The sequence below is a fragment of the Urocampus carinirostris genome, chromosome 7 (assembly GCF_059441175.1).
Source record: "Urocampus carinirostris isolate Australia breed hairy pipefish chromosome 7, RoL_Ucar_1.0, whole genome shotgun sequence".
Classification (NCBI taxonomy): Eukaryota; Metazoa; Chordata; class Actinopteri; order Syngnathiformes; family Syngnathidae; genus Urocampus; species Urocampus carinirostris.
Genome location: NC_142355.1, coordinates 26,298,561 through 26,317,020, shown reverse-complemented (window position 1 = coordinate 26,317,020; position 18,460 = coordinate 26,298,561). Strand labels below are relative to the sequence as shown.

General features: G+C 41.3%; 2 protein-coding genes across 3 annotated transcripts in view; one reads left to right on the top strand and one right to left on the bottom strand.

Moving 5' to 3' along the window:
• Positions 1–4,437, top strand: part of LOC148362810 (uncharacterized) — a gene marked incomplete at its 5' end in the record, with an annotated part of 36,803 nt that extends 32,366 nt beyond the window's left edge. Inside the window, one exon of the mRNA XM_088340379.1 lies at positions 3,690–4,437. Coding sequence (XP_088196505.1) covers positions 3,690–3,884 — 195 coding nt within the window. The remainder of the gene's footprint in view (positions 1–3,689) is intronic.
• A 1,157-nt stretch (positions 4,438–5,594) lies between these two features.
• The window catches only part of prickle1a (prickle homolog 1a), a 52,860-nt gene continuing 39,994 nt past the window's right edge, over positions 5,595–18,460 (bottom strand). For both annotated transcript variants that reach the window (XM_088340376.1, XM_088340377.1), the window contains exons 2-8: positions 17,139–17,341; positions 14,931–15,044; positions 11,998–12,135; positions 11,162–11,365; positions 10,873–11,059; positions 9,074–9,934; positions 5,595–7,607 (exon numbers count right to left, since the gene is read on the bottom strand). In XM_088340376.1, the coding sequence (XP_088196502.1) occupies positions 6,760–7,607; positions 9,074–9,934; positions 10,873–11,059; positions 11,162–11,365; positions 11,998–12,135; positions 14,931–15,044; positions 17,139–17,312 (2,526 nt within the window). In that variant the 5' untranslated portion in view covers positions 17,313–17,341 and the 3' untranslated portion in view covers positions 5,595–6,759. The remainder of the gene's footprint in view (positions 7,608–9,073; positions 9,935–10,872; positions 11,060–11,161; positions 11,366–11,997; positions 12,136–14,930; positions 15,045–17,138; positions 17,342–18,460) is intronic.

Below are 18,460 nucleotides of genomic sequence, written 5' to 3'. Positions count from 1 at the left end.
GTTAGTGAACAGACAACCTTATAATCAGGGTAAGATCTGGTCTTCATCATCTCACCTCTGGAGGACCTGGCCCGCCTACCCCAATCCTGGCCTGCGTAGCTCTAAAAGCCTTGTATGCAACCCTCCACACACAGCACTTACAACCCCCCCTCTCTCAGGTGATAAAGATGTGAGCTCGCACCTGGGACACCTAAAAGAACTTAACAGCCGCCTTAGGTCGTCAACAAACTCCTCGAGGGATGTGAACGCTCGCTGCAATGTGGTGTGAAGAAATGCCACAGTTACGGCCAAACATTTTGACACCTCGCATTCTCGTTTTTGCCTAAGATGGGATTGGCGTGCACACACCTGTTTCGTGCAAAGCAACACTTTAATAAGAACAGGTTCATAAAGTCAACTTCTACGACAACGATGCTTATTAACAGCCGCCAGGCACCAACTACCTAGTTTTTGGTTTCTTCTCTAATATTTTACACCCATCATTTAACGGTACATGAACGATGTTCCCTCTAAGCTTCCATAGGTCTGAGCAATTACTCAAAGTCTGTGAGCATTTCTTGGAATAACGGTGAGCAACATCAATCCGGCGTGTAGGAACCAAAACATTATCAAACATGTCCAAAACCTGAGATCGAATCAAGTTACATTTTGGGGAGATTCCCGCAACAGTAAATGATTTCTTCACATATTAATAAATTGGAAAGGTTACATGACCTGCAAAAGTGTTTTTTGTTTACATTTAGTCCTTTTAAAGAAATTCATTATCACCGACTGTACCGGGGGGGTTTACAGTCAGTGCTGTTGCAGCAGAGTGTGCGCCAAATGACATATATGCAGCACCTGGTATACCCAGGTGGTCTCCCATCCAAGTACTAACCAGGCTTGACCCTGATTAGTTTCCGGGTGTTCTCAGGGTTTGGAAAACAACCATTACATGAGATTTTTATTTTTTTAAAAGTATGTTGAGTTACATAATACTAACATTTTGTGGATTTTTTTAGTCTGTTGCACTATTCAAAACTGTATTTAATCACACTTGTTTCAGTAGCTTTTGGCAAACAGATTGACTTGACATCAATCCATCATCTGCACCGCTTATACTCAGTAGGATCGCAGGGGTGCTGGAGCCCATCCCTGCTATCTTCCGGCAGTGGACAGGGGACACCCTAAACTGGTTGTCAGCCAGTCGCAGGGCACACAGAAACTGACAACCCACTCACTCAGTCACACCTAGGGAAGATTTGGACTGGCGAATTAACCTGAAATGCATGTTTTTGGAATAAAGGGGAAGAAACCGGAGGAAGCACGGAGAGAACATGCAAATCCTGCACAGGAAGGCTGGTAGCTGGATTACAACCCATGGCCTCAGAACTGTGCTGCGAACGCGCCAGGCTGTTGTGCCGCCCCTTGACATAGATAGATACTTCATTCATCCCCGCAGGGAAATTCACACATACATGTATCTGCAAATTATTTGAATGTAACACCAGGTTTTTCAGGAAGCTTTAACCCAGGAAATCTTTCATTTTTCATGTTAATATGAACAGTCAGACTCCTGTGACGTTAGACCACACAACAGAAGCAAAAATGTAGAAGTTGTTTTATAAAACATGGTCAAGCAGAAAGAAACATGTTTAACACAGCGCAAAGGAAGAAACGTACTGAAAGTTGCATACAAGGTGCATCCTCCAATAACCCCACCTCCGCCTCTACAGTCTGTCCACCCTCTTCTCTCCAGCTCTAACTTTCGTGCGCACTTATTTTCGTTTATTCAATCACGTGTAGCTATTGACTTTAAAATACCATGTTTAAAACCACATTGTTTTTACCTGCATGCACTGTAATTACGGCCAAATTTTCTAGGAAAATCAATTTTGAGCCCTGATTTTTATGCCGTGAATAGATTTTCTCATGCACTGAGATGCTCTGGGTAGTCCGCAATTGAATATATTTTAGTCCCTTGACATGAAACATAAATTAAAAGCTAACCTTCAGCACCATTTGTTTACCATTTATGGATTTTTTTTTGACAATGTCTATCACAACTGAAAGATGTTAATCAGAATTAATGGCATGATTTCCGTAGTTAATTTGCGTCTATTCACAATATAATTGCACATTCTATCGGTTTGAAAGGCATAATTATTTTCACATATTTTTACGCTCTGGTCGATTAACAGCTCAGTAGCCTAGATGGTAAGGCGCCCGCTTTGAGACTGGGAGGTCGGTGGTTCGCGCCCCGGCCGAGTCAGTCCTAAGACTTAAAAAGTGGTCGGCGGCGCCCTCTGTTGGCTGCGGCTGCATCGGCTCGCTACAACGGGTCAGGTGCAATCGACATTTCGTTCTGTGTACATTGTTACACAGAATGACAATACAAGGAAATTATTATTATTATTATTATTACAAAAAATTGTGGAGGCGTATTGTTGATGTAGAGTGGTTTTACCACTGAATGCCTTGAGTGTTCCTTGTTGGACATTAGTAGTAGAACCAGTAGATGTCTCTTTTCAAACTCAAAGCGATTGGTTTTCGAAATTGATATACAGTATTATATGTACAGTTGACCCAGCAGATAAGACATTAATCTGTTCTGAGTGGGGATCACAAAGTGGAATAGCAATAAGCATCAAGTATCTCAGATACAAAAAACATTTAAGTAACAAAAAAATATATAGTATGTAATATACATGCATATGATAACATTACAATTTAAATTACTATACATGAAGAAGAAAAATTCAAATGTATTTTCTTTTGGTCCGACTTAAGCTGGTTCAGTGGAGTTTGTGAGTGGTGGCAAATGAAAAGCAGATAAAATTGAGAATCTCAAACGATTATTGTTATTGCCTCAGAATATTTTACATTTTATTTGCCTTTGGTTTGACGTGACTTGAGCTGGTCGAGCAGAGTATTAGGTGGATGCAGGAGGTGTAGGCAACGGTAGATTAAAAATAAAACCGATTTTAAAATTACCATTTGCACTGTGTTATTATGCCTTTAGAAGAATTTCTTGCAACAATTGCCTCCCTATTCTTAATAATTGGCTCAAGTGTTGCTTGGTTACGGTTATGTACTGGACCTTTGTGAGGGTAGAGATTTGTGTTCTTTTCGCGTGTTTCAAGCTTCGTTTTCATAGCTATCACGGTTTTCCTTTTCTCTTTTGCTCACTGCAAGCCTTGCAACCCATAGCTCTTAAATGCATCACACAAAATACAGTATTGTATTGTACTAACTCGCAAAGTCTTTACGAAGCCCTGAAGATTTTGAAGTAAACGAAAAGAGGGAAATGCATTGTGGGATGTAGTCAAGTTAAAAGCATATCTCCGTTTTTCATGATGGCATGACGCAAACGAATAGCTGACCCGCATTTTATACGATGTCCAGAAGGCATCTTCGAGACGTAACTCATCATACGCGCGAACACGTCTTGTTTGAATTTTATAACTTCAATGGGCTCACAAAACAATTTCTTGATGTCGTATAGTAGTGAAATGACATAAAGAGTGGCTAAATAAACGTGTTATTCCACACGTAAAGTGAAAACGTCGTAAGGCGGGGGCAGTCTTCTGTATTTTCTGTATTTTGTTCATTGGATCTATAGGCTTCCAACCAAACCTCCCTCGTCTCCGCCATAAAATTACATCATTTTCAAATGACTGTTTCCTTTTTTTTTTTTTTTTTTTTTACAGCACTACAAACAGGATTGTCAGACCTTCGTCACGGTGGTGAAGATGTTGGTGAACAAAGAGCCCACGTTAGAGAATCTTCTCCAGAGCGCTTTGCATTCAAACTTGTCGGAGATGAAGCAGAACTGCCTCACTGCCCTCAAGCATTACGTCAAAGAACTGGACGAGGCATTGGAATTGCCCGACTCTACAACGTAACATGGATGTTTTCCAACCAAAGTGCTTTTTCTCGAGAACTTTCGAGGGTTTTTACAACTGTTTATGGAGATATTTTTTTAATAAGATGAATTTAGTCGTGTAGTCCTAATCAGCTACGCTTTTCCTGCTCTACAATTCCCAAATCCAACCAGTACACTTGATGGTGGAAGTGCATCTAATCAGAATTTGAGTATTGAACTGGAAGTAATATAGGCAGTCATTTTATTGTAACATATGCCTAATATTTTAAGCATCTATTGTAGATCTAAGTGTGTGCCCTTTTGAATGCCTTGCTGCCGTAATAACCCTTCCATGTTGCTATCTACAGTGTTGTGACAAATCTCATTTCTTGAAATCCTCTTAGAGGTTCGTTCTGAACCTACGCAAAAAAAGTGTTTGATAATCCGAAACATGATTTATCAAGAAGTGAACAGTATTGTGAAACCTATTTTAACACTGGTAAGGGATCGTTTGTTGGTATTATTTTTGAACATGTATATGTGTGGTTTTTTTTTTAATTCAGAAATCTTCAATAAATATTTTCAATTGATAATGTTGCGTTTTTTTCACACTTCAGTACAGCAGCTGCTCTACTTAAGACAGAGATGGTTTCAGGATGATCGGTTGTAAGTTGAATTTGTTCATAAGTTGCCTTAGTGCTATATTTTGTTTGTTTAAGGTTTAAATAAGTATGTTTAAGGCTTGTATATGTAACCTGTATTGTTTTGTAATAAAAAAAAACATTTCATGAAATAATATGCTCTGTAAAGATAAATCAAGTTAAGTTTAACTTACTTATGGAAGATGAGCTTCAAGAGTTAGGCGACTTCCTCCTCCGTGATAAAAAGTGGCCGAAAAAAGCTATCTCAACAGCATCAAGCTTTCTTATTTCACTTTCATTTCAAAATAAACTGCTCGCCTTGTTCTTTACACTACACACCAACCATATTGAATGAATGCACGATATTTAACAATAAAAATGTCAAAGTTCTTAGCGCGCTGGAGATACAGTATAGAATGATTTACACATGAACTAGGAAGAGGAAGCAGATTTCTTCGGAGTCTATGCTGGGTGACCTCTCATTGCGCCACATGCCGGTAGCGGTGGAAAGAAGCACTACAGTAATGTCCTCTACCCGGAAAAGGTGCACACAATAAAAAATCTAACTTACAGCAATGTACGACTTTAAGATACTGTACAGTTCAACCTTAAATTTTCTCTGTTTAAGAAATATGTAAAACCACCCCATACATGTACGTAAACACAACGGTGCTAATCTTTTATGTAATGTTTTTATTTCTTCTTATTTTTTCAACCTATAGATCCCCTAAGCAAGTCAAGTCGTGTTTTTTGTATGGCTCTTAATTATAATGAGTCTCAAAGAGCTGCACACACTGTTGCTAACTACAGACTACTATTACACCATACCCTGATCTAAAACCTACATGAGGTCAAGGAAACCTTAGGGATCCCACCTAAACTTCCAAACCTTACCTGAAACTGAAACTTATTTGTTAGCAAAAACATTCTATTTTTCTGTTTTGCAACTCCCTAAGAAATCGTCTGTTAGGACAATCATATTTTGAGGTACTACTGAATTTCATTGTCCCAGTCTACTTTGGTCAATCCCTTACCAGTCCTACCCCAAGAAACACATGAGGGCGTATCTTTGTTTCTTCTTTTTTATTTCAATTACGCTAACCTTATATTTCGGTTTATACATTTTTACAGATAACAGTCGTCTCAACACAACAGGACCACCACTTACAAATGTAAAACAAGTTCACAAGTCAAAACATGGCAACTTCAAAGGAAAAAAAAACGAAGACAACATACCATTTGTTTAATGTTAATGCCATATTGGTACATAAGCATGTCATTAATCCAAAGGTACAAAAATAGCCACATTTGTATTCAATCTCTACAGTATATACATTTGGTATCAATATAATAATTAGACCATGTTTGTATAAATATGCATTAGTCGAAATACTGGATGAGTTCACGGAGTTTTAATGCCACTAAATGTGTGCCAGTGGTCCCCAAACTACAGTAAGTGGGACGGATACGCCCTGTCTCCAAATTTGGTCCTGCTCCCTGAACAATGCCAAAGAGCTTTTTAACATCCATTTTTTTACAATTAAATTAGTACTCAAATCTAAGTGTGCCTTTTTGGTTGTAGCTGGTTTAAACCTTGGTCTCAACAGTGAGAGCACCAAGCTCTTACCAATGATTTAGTTGACAAATTAAAAAGCATTATCTCATAATCACACTCTAATCATTGTACCACAGACGAAAGTTAATTTCGGTGTGCATTTTACATGTTACAATGACAATACATTTGTCATTGTGAATAGGATAGAATTTATTGTCATTGTAATATTTAAAGACCAGAATGAAATTGGCATTCCTTTCTGGTACGTGACTAAAAATAGTTTGATAAGGAGATCAAATCTACTGCCTTTTTGCAAGTCCACTATTCTATTCCACTGGTGGTCCAGTTCTCTGACAAATAAGCTGATCTTGGACCTGTTAAGACTGCACAGTAGAACAAAAAGTTCCATGGACTTTTTCTGTCAAGAACCCCAAAGTGTTATTTGGTTATTTATTTCATAAATAGTGTTATTTATTTTCTGGCTTTTGTTCTGTCAAGAAGGGTTATTTGATTGTGGCTTTCTGGAAAACAATACATTTTTATATTTAGGCACTTCTTCAACCGTCAAACTTTTTCTGTTACAAACTGACCCCTGCCCCTCATCAGAGAAGGGGATTTTTACAAGGCCCCCAGAGGAAAACGTTTGGGGACATCTGGTGTATGCTAACAAAACAGGTATGAGATATGTGACAGGCATTTGTAAGAGCTCAGGATAAAGACTATGAAATAATACAGTTTTTACCCCTATGCCCTTTCTTCTTTTTAGGTTTAGTCCGTTGGGTGAAGGGCAGGGGAGACATGCCAGCCACAGGGCTCGGCAAGTCTTCGGTATAGTAATGTCTAAGCGGCTTTGGTTGAGGGATGGGCTGACCCAGGAAGAAGCCCTCCTCCTCAGATTCAGACGAGGAAGACGAGCACGTAGAACACCAATCGTCGTCCTCCCCACACAGATCCAAAAACCTGGCTGAGCCTTGAAGCCTGTAATCGGACATAGCGCCGGATTGTGGGTGCCCGTGAAAACCGTGGTCTCTTCTCGAACAGTGAGCGCTTCGTCTGGGGTCGTTCCCGTAGCCCGTTAGGCCCCTCTCTTTGGGCAAAAGGTTAAGAGCGTTATCAGAGCGAGACTTGCGGCTGCGGCGCTTCCTGTGGTGATGATGGCTGCGCCCAGAGTGATTTTCCTGATCATGCTCTTCGAAATGGAACACCCTGCGACGAGTCCGTTCGCTCATTGGGGGCTGCCGCACTTGGAGATCGCTGTAACGATCTAGCACGTCTTCGGAGAACTTCACTTGCTGCTGTCGAGCTTGTGAACGCGCCCTCCTCAGGGCCGGGACATGCGGTTTTGGCCTTTCCTCTGGAATGTGTATTACTTCTTCCTCACAAGGATTTCCCTCCACTTCCTGCTCCGATACAAGGCTCTTCAGAGAGTTTGTACTCCTGTGTAACATAGAGGAGTTGAGGGTTCCCATGTTACTTGTTTTCTCACAATCCTCCGTCTCCAGTTCATGGAATCCTTGCATGGAGTAGACCAATGGTCTGTCTTTACCGTCACCATCGACAGATGTCCCTGAAAATAAATATTACAAATTTTAAATAACAGTATAGAACAAGGGTCACAAACAGACCCCTGTTTTAATATTAGGATTTAATTCAACACGACTGTCTCAGAAAATGTAAATATTGTAGTGTAATAGAGAGAAAAGAAAATGGCATGCATTATGGATTCATTACAAATCAACTACTATATTGCAAGCCTATTATTATTATTACCATATTGGAGGATATAGCTTATAGAGTTGGAGACCACTGCACTCTAAAAAAATGTATGGTTCAAAAACGTGACCAACCCAATACTTGAGTCAATTTTTCTGTGTCACCAAACGACCTTATTGTTTGCGTTGATCTAAACAAAATTACCCATACACTTTATTATAAAATAACACATTTTTGTCTTTGGTTTTTATTTTAAACAACAAAGCTTTTTTGAAGAATTGTCCTGTACAAAAACCTAAAATGTAATTTAATTTAGGTGCAGTTGTTTCTGCGAAACAACACCGGACGTCGAGTCAAATCAACCCAAGTACAGTCATACCTATACCTTTTCGAGTCCCTCTAGACACGACAATTCTAATATACAATATCCATTTGAAACAAAAACGTTGCTCGACATACAAAAGAAAATCCAAGTTAAGAGCATTCTCCGAGTCTACCACTAGAGACCGCTCACAGTTCGAATCCGCTCACCGCCAACATAGTAATTGTAAGATAGTACTAAGACATACGGCCCGACTTGACCTGGCCTGCAAGTATAAAAGCCCGAACCACCCCAAACCCGTATTAATTTGATTTTAGGGACCGGGCCCGAATTAAACCCAAAGCTGCACTTGGGCGCCGTGTGTACCTAGGAGCCGAAGTGTGCGTGGTGTTGGATGAGATTGTTACCCTTAAAAAACTATGGGGTTTGAGTTGGATGAAGGCGATATCAACAAAAATGTAAATAGAAAGAAAATGAAAAACTTGTGCTGTGAAAAAAGGCGTGCACATTCATTTGGACTTACAGTAACTTTAATTTTGAGTAAGTGATTATGTATCATCAACAGTCCCCCGTTATCTGTCACTCCTCCGGCGCCCCTTGCGCCCCACTCCACCTTTGTTACGACGACACAGTCCATGCTACGTGCTCATAATAAACTCACATTTTATTTCTTTAATATCTTATTTATCTTATAACCGCATTTTCATGTTTGATGACTATTTGAATGTGTTTCTACTGACCAGGAAGATGTGTTTTATAGCTATTTAGGGTTAAATTGGATGCTTTTGGGAGGTCAGGGACAAATCAATTACCGGTAGTTTAAATTTATTTCACATTGGGAAAATGTGCTTGTTATACAAGCAATTGGCGATATGAGCATGATCCTGGAAAGAATTCAGCTTACATCTACATTACTACAGTATCAGGTTGTTCCATTTTTGAACCGACTGTTTTTAAGAGTGTGGTATAGAAGTTAAGCCTAGGGACTACCAGCTCACCAGTAATATTGGAGAGTGCCAGCGAATCCATCGAATCTCGGTTACTCTGTTCCTTTTTCTTGAACTCGTCTGTTATGCACTCCAAAGATCCGCCGTACCACCGGGACTCGTCTTCCATCCCTGCTCCGGATCCGTGCTCCAACTCGAGTTCTTGAATCTTCCTGCTGCTCGCTGGCCCCGGGTGACTCCCATAGGCTGAGTCTCCCAATCCGTCTTGTGACTGAGCCCAGTACATATCAGCTTGGTACTTCTTGCTGGCAAGACTGCCCCGTCCGTCTGCATTATTGCCACCTTTAAACGGTTCTGATTTCAACTTGTCATCTCTCTCTGGAACCCAAAAATCTGTGGGTCTACAGTCCCCAGCTTGTCTGAAAACGCCATTTTCTCCAAATTTTAGGAGTAACTGAGTCATGTAATCTTCATGTTCTGCCCACTCCTCTTGGTCCTCTTGGGCCTCTGTCTCCTCATCACGGCCCCTCCAGAGATGCTCATCAGATAAATTCAAATGGGCTAGCTTGTTGGTCATGCTGTCGTTGGGGTTTCCGTTAAAACCAGGAAACTTGTAGTTGACAGCAGGTGAGAAAAGGAGCGATTGACGGCACTGGTCGGCCGATCGGCTGCTTTTTCCCATGCGGACGCTGCGACGGGACTCGCGAGAGCGAGCCGACTGGAAGGCCGAATCGGAAGAGTCGGAGGCGTGCACGTCTTCGCCCAGGCTGCATGCCTTGGAACAGTAGATGCGACCTTGGTGTGGTAGGAACGGGCAGCCCATTAGGGAGCTTTTACACTGGGCACAGCTGAAACAGCTCTCATTGGCGTGCCAGTGGAGACCGTCGTAGGTCATTTGAGCATTGTCAACACCTGGAAAATAAGGAATTGTTTAGTGGATTAAAAGCAGGTAAATCAATGTCATTGAGTATGCTTCGCTAAAAGTAAACCCTTTTGTTTACAAAGGTGCCATATGCACTTTATGGCTTATGTGTCCGCACTGTGTATGTGTCGTACTGTCTACGCGTGTGTCTTGGTGTAGTGTGTCCTAGCATGAGATGAAACAAATATCAATAACTACGACAGAAGAATATAACTAAGACTTTTTAAAATGGTGATTTCTTGCCGTGCGAACCCGCAAGGTTCTAAGCCCAATTTGGCATCTCATCATAACTCTTTCGATGAAGAAAGAAGACAGTGATGTTTATCTGCAATTAAACTGAGGCACTTGCAGCAATCAAAGTATTCCAGGATGTGCAGCAGGCATTTTTACAAGGTACGTTTAATGTATTCAGGAATTTATCTTATGTTAAGTAGGTTTGAGTTTTGTGGCCAACTTAGCCTCCTGCAGAATGAATCTCACACCCTTAACGTGAACGCGCACCCATTTTTTACTATACATCTGCATCTACATATATACATCTATACAATCTATTTTTGACAGCGAGTGTCATGATTGTAGTCCGTATGGTGTGTTTATTGAAGAAATAATGATTGGTGTGATTAAAAAAGAAAATGATTAACAATTTGAGCAGCTTTCGGTTACAAATGATTTGAGATTTGAGGGCAACCTGGATAAAACATTAGCATAGGGACTGTGAATGTAAACTAGCTATATGCTAAATATAGCACATTTATGCAGGTTATAGCAGTGTTGATTATTGTGCATTGTCCCTTTTAAATAAAATGAAAGAGTGCAAAGGACATATGCTTGATCATTTGGATATTGTTTTATGTTTTAAGTACCCATTAAATTTATTTTCTGGGCACTTTGGCATAAATTCTGAAGCAATTGCCATGGGCAGTCTTACCAATATGTTCTCCGCAAGCCTCGCAGTATTCTGCATACAGAGACTCAAAGCAGCCACAGCAATAGGGACGTCCGTCCTTCATGATATAACGCTGTCCCCCTAGGATGGTCTCGCATTCGAAACAGGCAAAGTGCTTCATGTGCCAGTGACGCCCCTCGGCCTCTGTGCACTCATCAGCAAAGATAATCTGTAAGGTAGATGTGGACAATCTTGGTTTTTGTAACAGGGAGAATAACAGGTCAACAAGTCATTGACCCCAAAAGATGGATATTGCTATCTCAGATTGTACCTCATCACAGGCTGAACAACGTGGTTTGAGGAGCTCAGCGTGATGCCTTCCACAGTGGATCTTTCCGTTGTGATAGAAGTAGATCAAATCCACCAGAAGTTCGCTGCACGTAGAGCAGGCAAAGCATGCCGGGTGCCAACACAAACCGGGGGCTGACCGGGATGCAAACACTGCCATCTCTCCCCCGTTGATTTTCTCTCCGCACTGCAAATATGCATACATCATGAGTCTTTCTCAGAATCATGCTTGTAGTGTATTCAAATCGTTTTAGATCCTGTGCTGTCTAGCCTAAATGCCGATCGTCACAGTGTTGATCCGATTACAGACCCCTAGGATATGACATTCCATTCTGAGGTGGGGAAGTGAAATTGCCGTATAGTAGGGGATACCGATGCAAAATTTTAGCTAATGCATTTCTAACCGTCAATACCCCTGATAAACACGTTATACAGTATAATAGTATGTGATGTGTATTACTTATGTTTACATACATGTATATGATTAAAAATCATTATAGATACAAACTAATAGACATCTAATGGAAAAATGAAATTGTATATCACCTTTGGTTTGACGTGACTTGTGCTTTTTGAGTGGAGTAGCGGGTGGGGTTTGGGTGAAGGTGGTCATGGTGAGGGAGTATTAAAAATTAAACTTGTTTTAAAACTTCCAGTTGCGAATATTGCCATGCCCTTGAAAGGATTTCCTTGTTTTAATCGCCTGGTTATTTCCAATAATAGTGAAAATGCTGCAAGGTGGGGTCGCTGTATCCCAGGGGTCAACGGTACATTTTTCTGAGTTAAATCCCAAATTTTTGAAAACAGCGAGGTACGTACGTGTTCACAAATGCTGTCCCGGCGACCACGGGGCAGCAGTTTGAGTGCGCCCCTCCCCAGGGCTTCTTTCTTCCTCTGGACACTGAACATATGTAGTTCCTTCTTCTCTTCCTCGCAGAGTGACTGACAGTAACGAATCTGGCAATGAATGAGACCAGTCTAAGTCACACATGCCACAATTTGTTCTAACGGCTCCAACGCTGCCGCGACAATGTTAGCCGAGAATACAAGGTTGTAAATTTCAACTTCGGAGAGGTGAACAAAAGCAACTCTTGACCCCGGTTTGCCCTTCCTACTCCCCTAATACAGTACTTCTCCACCCACCGGCCCTGATTGACAACCTGATTTTTACAAGCTCTCTTGATCCTTCCCAAAGACTTAACATGGGGGCAAAGCGGGTGTAAACTGGAGGCTCTGTTTAGCTCGAAATCAAGAATGAAAGCAACAAAAGGAGGGCGCGAGCCGTGTGGGATCGCGGTGCCACGCTGGTTGTGGCATCACATAAAGCCTCTTTCAGTCAATGTCTTTTTCCCCTGCTCAGGCAATCTTGTAAAAACCTAGAACTATGACAGGAATCTGGCTGGGGATGGGGGCAGCGTGTCAAGCATCATGAAAGCAGCCAGTCAAAAGTTGAATTGTGCCCACATCTTCTGGGTAGTGCAACCAAAACCCCTCAATGGGGTGGCAACAAATGGTGGACGGATCAATCCAAACATCGATACTGAGCGAGTACAGTACTCGGATAGATGCTACAGGGTGTTTCAAATGTCTTGGGCACCTCATATTTTTTTAAAACAATTATTTCATACCAATTAAGGATTTTTTTCTCAGCCAAAAGATAGATAGATAGATAGATAGATAGATAGGAATAGATAGATACTTTATTCATCCCAGAAGGGAAATTCACATTTCCAGCAGCATCCCTGAGCTGAGAACAATACAATAATAAAGCAAAAAGAATACAATATACAAATACCCAGTGTGACGTGCAAATGCCCACTGTAGCGTGTTATATAGAATATCTAAATAGTGCTACACAGAATACATATTGCAATAAGATTCGGTAATATGCAATGTAGGTGGTGTGGTTTAATGTGGGCTTTTACTCTGCCGGGTAGAGTTAAAGAGCCTCATGGCATGAGTAAGAAAAGATCTCTTCAGTCTGTCCGTAGTACAAGACAGTGACAGCAGTCTGTCGCTGAAACTGCTCTTCTGTCTGGAGATAATGCTGTGTAGTGGATGCGATGGATTGTCCATGATTGACCGCAGCTTTTCCAGTGCCCGTCTCTCAGCTACTGTTGTTAGGCTGTCCAGCTCTTTGCCCACAACAGAGCTCGCTTTCCTAGCCAGTTTATTGAGACGAGAGGCATCCTTCTTCTTGACGCTGCCTCCCCAACACTGTCACATAGAGGAGGGCGCTTGCCACAACTGTCTCATAGAATATTTTCAGGAGCTTTTTGCAGATTTTGAAGGAGGCCAGCCTTCTGAGGAAGTAAAGTCGGCTTTGCCCTTTCCTACATAGAGCTTCTGGGTTGGCAGTCCAGTCCAGTTTGTTGTCCAGCTGCACACCCAGGTATTTGTAGGTCTGGACAAATTCTACACACTCTCCTTTGAAAGGCAAAAGGCATTATGTGTGCTTATATTTGCAAAAATGGAACCATGGACTGTTGTTGAACGTGCATTTGGCAGAAAGTTTAAAGAGGAGCCACAAGAGAAGCCATGAGGAGATGGCATGGTAAATTCATTACCAATTGGTGCTTGTCCCCAGCTAAAAGAACTGGATTCCCCTTAATTTCAGCAGATGAGATTGATGACCAAGTTTGAACTGCTTTTCAGCAGGACGGCCGTCAAACTGCCCAGAAGAGCAAGTAGGGAACTTTAGTGTCCTGCAACAACTTTTTGAAAGTATCTCTGCCCCCTATTTCAAGCAACATGGATATGCTAAAGACACGGATAACAGAAGTTGTTGCAACCATTTGCCATGCAATGCTGGGATGAGTTTGGCAAAAATTCAGCTTGATGTTTAAACTATATATAAAACTAAATTATAAGCTTTTTGAATTTACCAAATGTCTTTTTATATCCTTAATAGTTTCCGAGATATTATGTCAAAATGTTCCCAAGACTTTTGGAACATCCTGTATTTTCCTGGGATCTATACTGTACTCCCATTTTAACTAGCACAATGTTGTTAGTTGGTTTTAAGATTACAAAAATATTCTAACTTTCAAATTGGATCCAATTATGTTTGCACTTTGCCGTACTAATTTATTTTCAAAATATTTTGCAACTGAAGGTTTCTCTTTCTTGTTGGCATTGTCATACAGTATTTGAATTTTTGTTATATTGCTGCTTTTTGGATTTGACTACAGATTTTGTTCAGAAACCATGGTTGTAATAGAAGCATTTTATTTTTTTACACTGTTAGAATTTTTTACATTGCATTCTTTACACTATTTTTTCTGATTTTATTTCCAAAATATTTTGCAATGGAAGGCAAAGTTGTTATGTTGACATTACTATATTTGTATTTTCATTAAATTATTGCTTTTTTGTTTGGACTCTCTTTACATTTGTTCTTTAACAGTTTTGATAAAAATATTCATATTCATTTTCACACAGTTAAAGTTTGTATTGTAGTTATTTAATAAAAATTGAACATTTAGTGCTTAAAATATACGTCCCGTGTTAGTTGTAATTATAAATTTACATAACAAAGTCAAGGTTTATTTATTCAACATTCACAAGCAAAATCGGATCGGTATCAAGCGAGACTATCCTGTATTTACTTCTATCGGATTGATACCATAATACCCAGTATTGCCCACCTCCAGTGGTGACCAGGGGCTGATTGGAAAACTGCACTGTGAGTAGTTAAGGGTACCTTATTGACGTAACTGTAACTATTAAATCCGTTATCACTGAGTTCTTACCTCATTATCGTGTGGCGGCAGTTGATAAAGTAGCTGCTTGATTCGGAACTTCTCTCCTGGACTGTTAACAAACGGAATCTTATCCTCAGGCAGGCAGGAGAAATACAGTTGGACCTGATGAAAGAATTATATAGGCATTGACAACAGATATTTTCCTCATCATAGTTCCGTATAACGTATTCCATGTGAGCTGTTGTGGACTTTTGATTCCAAGAAAACTGGTGGAGTGGTTTCCCCGTAAATTACGACTATAAATGTCCGAATAGTTTAACAGGTCGAACCAGGTTGTTGTTGTTTTTTATTTGATTTTACAATCATAAGCTTGTCTCTATAGGGACGAGACAAAGCAGACTCTCATGATGGCACTTTGACCTTTGGGACTGACCACTTGGTGATTAAACTTTATGAGGGAGGGGCCATTACAGTCCGCCTGATAAAGAGGTGGGGCGTTCTGGTCCTATGTGTTTAAGGACTTCCTGCAGCTCGGCCCATCTAAAGAAGCAGAGTGACGGCAATTTACCCTGACAATCAACCTCTACCTTGCCCCCCCGACACCATCATAAATTATGCACATTTTGATGCTGCTATTACCCCCTCATCCAACTCCCCAGGGGCTACGGAATAGGCAGCTATGTGTTTCTTTACCGTAACGATGACCCATAATGCACCATTCAAGGCAATGAGTGCAGTAAAGACATTACAGTTGACCCACACATTGGCCAAACAAAAGTTCCTACATCTTTGGGCTTTTCTCGGTCTGGCCTGTCATCACCCCTCGTATTTGCTTCCATGTGTGTGGTGAAAAGCAGGATGAAGTTGGTTAGAAGAAGCCAGAGAAAAGAGAAACACGCAGGAAAATGTGCCAAATTACACTGGCTGCCCCCCGGGCTTGACTAACTGCCCTGCTTGTGTTTGTGTGTTTGTGGAGGAAAAGGCTTGTTAAAAGTTCACCCCCAACCTCTAATTCCCGATACCGCTCGACCCTCCAAGTCCTCCACAACAGATCTCTGCTAATCACAAACAGACCTGACCATTGCACAGCCCATAAATAAAAAGTAGACTTTCTGTCTGTTATTTGCCGAATCCACTGCGACTTGGAGCGCAGCTAATGAGGGCGAAGCACAAACCTGGTGGGAAACTAAAGTGAGGTCAAGGCTGTTTTTATCCTCTCTAAGAGAATCCCTCATCATTCAAGGCGGTAGCAATGCAAACAAACGTACAATAGACGGGAGATAATTAGAACTGTAGCTACTTAAGACCAAGACCAAGCAGTTGTTATTCCGTTAGACACCATATACGTGTAGAAAATTGATTTTTTTTTGTTCTCAACATTTCAAAGTGACTGGGATTTAGCTGTCAAGTTGTGGTTAAAGTCTGTGATAATAGAGGAGATTAAACAAAGCAAGGATGCTCTGGAACTCTTTGGTTACCGCTAAAAGTGGCCAACTGATTAATGTGACACTTTTTCTTATATAAATCAAATGTCCCAAATGGAACTATTTGATTTGTTCAACATTTTGTCCAACATGAAAGGTCTGACTTGGATAAAGGCAGCGCAAAGGAGTTATCTGCAGGGTGTCCAGGCTCTCCTTTAGAGATAGAGAGAGAAGCTCTGATGGGTCAGGAAATCAGAGGAGGAACTCAGGGTAGAGCCAGTTGAGATGGATCGTGCATCTGTTCCTGATGCCTGCTGGTCTCACAAGAGAGGTGTTCCAGGCATAGACAGGAGGCCACGGGAGAGACCCAAGATACCTCTGGAGAGACTCTTTCTATCAGATGGTCTCGGGACGCCTCAGAATTTCGTCGGATGAGCTGTAAAAAGTGGCCCGGGGATTGGGAGTATTCCATTCTAAACTAAGGAAGTTATCCCTGGACCTGGCCCAGAAGAAGAGGGATTGATGGACAAATGGGTTGTTCAATGGTACCTGTCGAGAATATGCAGTACAGTGGTCAAGTCATATTTCTCTATTTGCTGACTAGGAAACACCTTAGGATTTGGTCGGGATGGGAGGTTATGGTGTTCCCTGCTGAGGATTCTGTCACCAATAGACCCACCAGACTCTAATCTTCCCTAGCCCAGCCTTTAGTGTCAGACTATTACTATTTTTAAACATCTTTTTTCTGCATGACCTGCCTCATCTCCCACTCCCCCGCAATTGGGTCCACCATCAGTACATAATACAATAAAAAAATCAGTTAAAATCTTACCTGCTCAGGTCGGAGGCCGGGCGGTACCCAGGCATACTCCTCCAATACGCAGCCGGAGTCGTCATCCGAGGTGGAACTGCGCTGGAAGCCGGACGCGAGTTTCCCGACTTTCTGCTCCATGATCAAGTCTCGCTGACGTGCCCCGCCTTGATAGCAAGCTGCCGATGCCGCCATTGTGCCACCTGATCAGATGTTGTTTTTCACTAGACAGAGGAAAGGGAAATATCTGTTGAGTCAAACAAAGCTCTTTATTGACCCTTGACATGTGACTTCAGGTTGCCTTCCCTGGCAGAATGAGAGACATAACGGACGACAGACGCACCCTTAGCAGATAGCAGTTAAATGAGTTGATTTGAAACAAACATCAATAACGACGACAGAATAATACAACCACAACTTTTTAAGATAGTGATTTACTTCTGTGCATTGAGCTGTGCCAAACAGTTCGAAATTATATCATATCTGTTTTGATGAAGACAGAAGACAGCAATATTTATTTGCAAATTTAACAGAGCGCCCTCAAGTTATTTATAGGATTTGCAGCAAGTATTTTTTACAAGCTACATTTGATGTATTCCTGATTCGCAATTTTATGTTAAGTGGGTACAAGTCACGTCAAAGACACTCAATATAATAGGTTAGCTAGTGGTTAAAAGCGAACGTTAGTGGCTTTCCGTTGCCACTTCATACTACGCAATGAAATGAAATGAAATGAAATGAAATGAAATGATCTGCATTTATATAGCGCTTTTCAAGTCAATGACTTCCCAAAGCGCTTTACATTGTGCTTCACATTTCCCAATAGCGGCCATGATCTGTGCAGCCATGTAAGGCTGCTAACCTGCTTATTGGGGGTATTGGGGGTTCAGTGTCTTACCCAAGGACACTTCGGCATGTAACACGGACAAGCCGGGATTCGAACTGGGATCCCTTAATCCTAAAACGATCGCTCTACCTCCTGAGCTACTGCCGCCCCAAACAAGCTGCTTTTATTGCAATTAACCAGGGATTCAGCACAGTAATCTTCCGAATATCACAAGTATTGTTATGCGCTCTGCCATAAAGCTTATTATGCAGGAATTAACTGCCAAATTATCAATGGATAAAACGGGAGGCAAACGTTCAGAAGATTAAAAGCCATCCCGCCAAAGTAAATATTTTCTACATGCTCAAAACTGATTTCTAGACAGGGTGCAGATGCTCTGTGCTAGTCTATTAAAAACTATGGGTCGTATCTAGCGTTGCTATTGCTATCCTCAGTTTCTCTAAAAGGCACTCCTGTGATTTCCGATAAGGTGAGCCACCTCATCTGACAGCTGCAC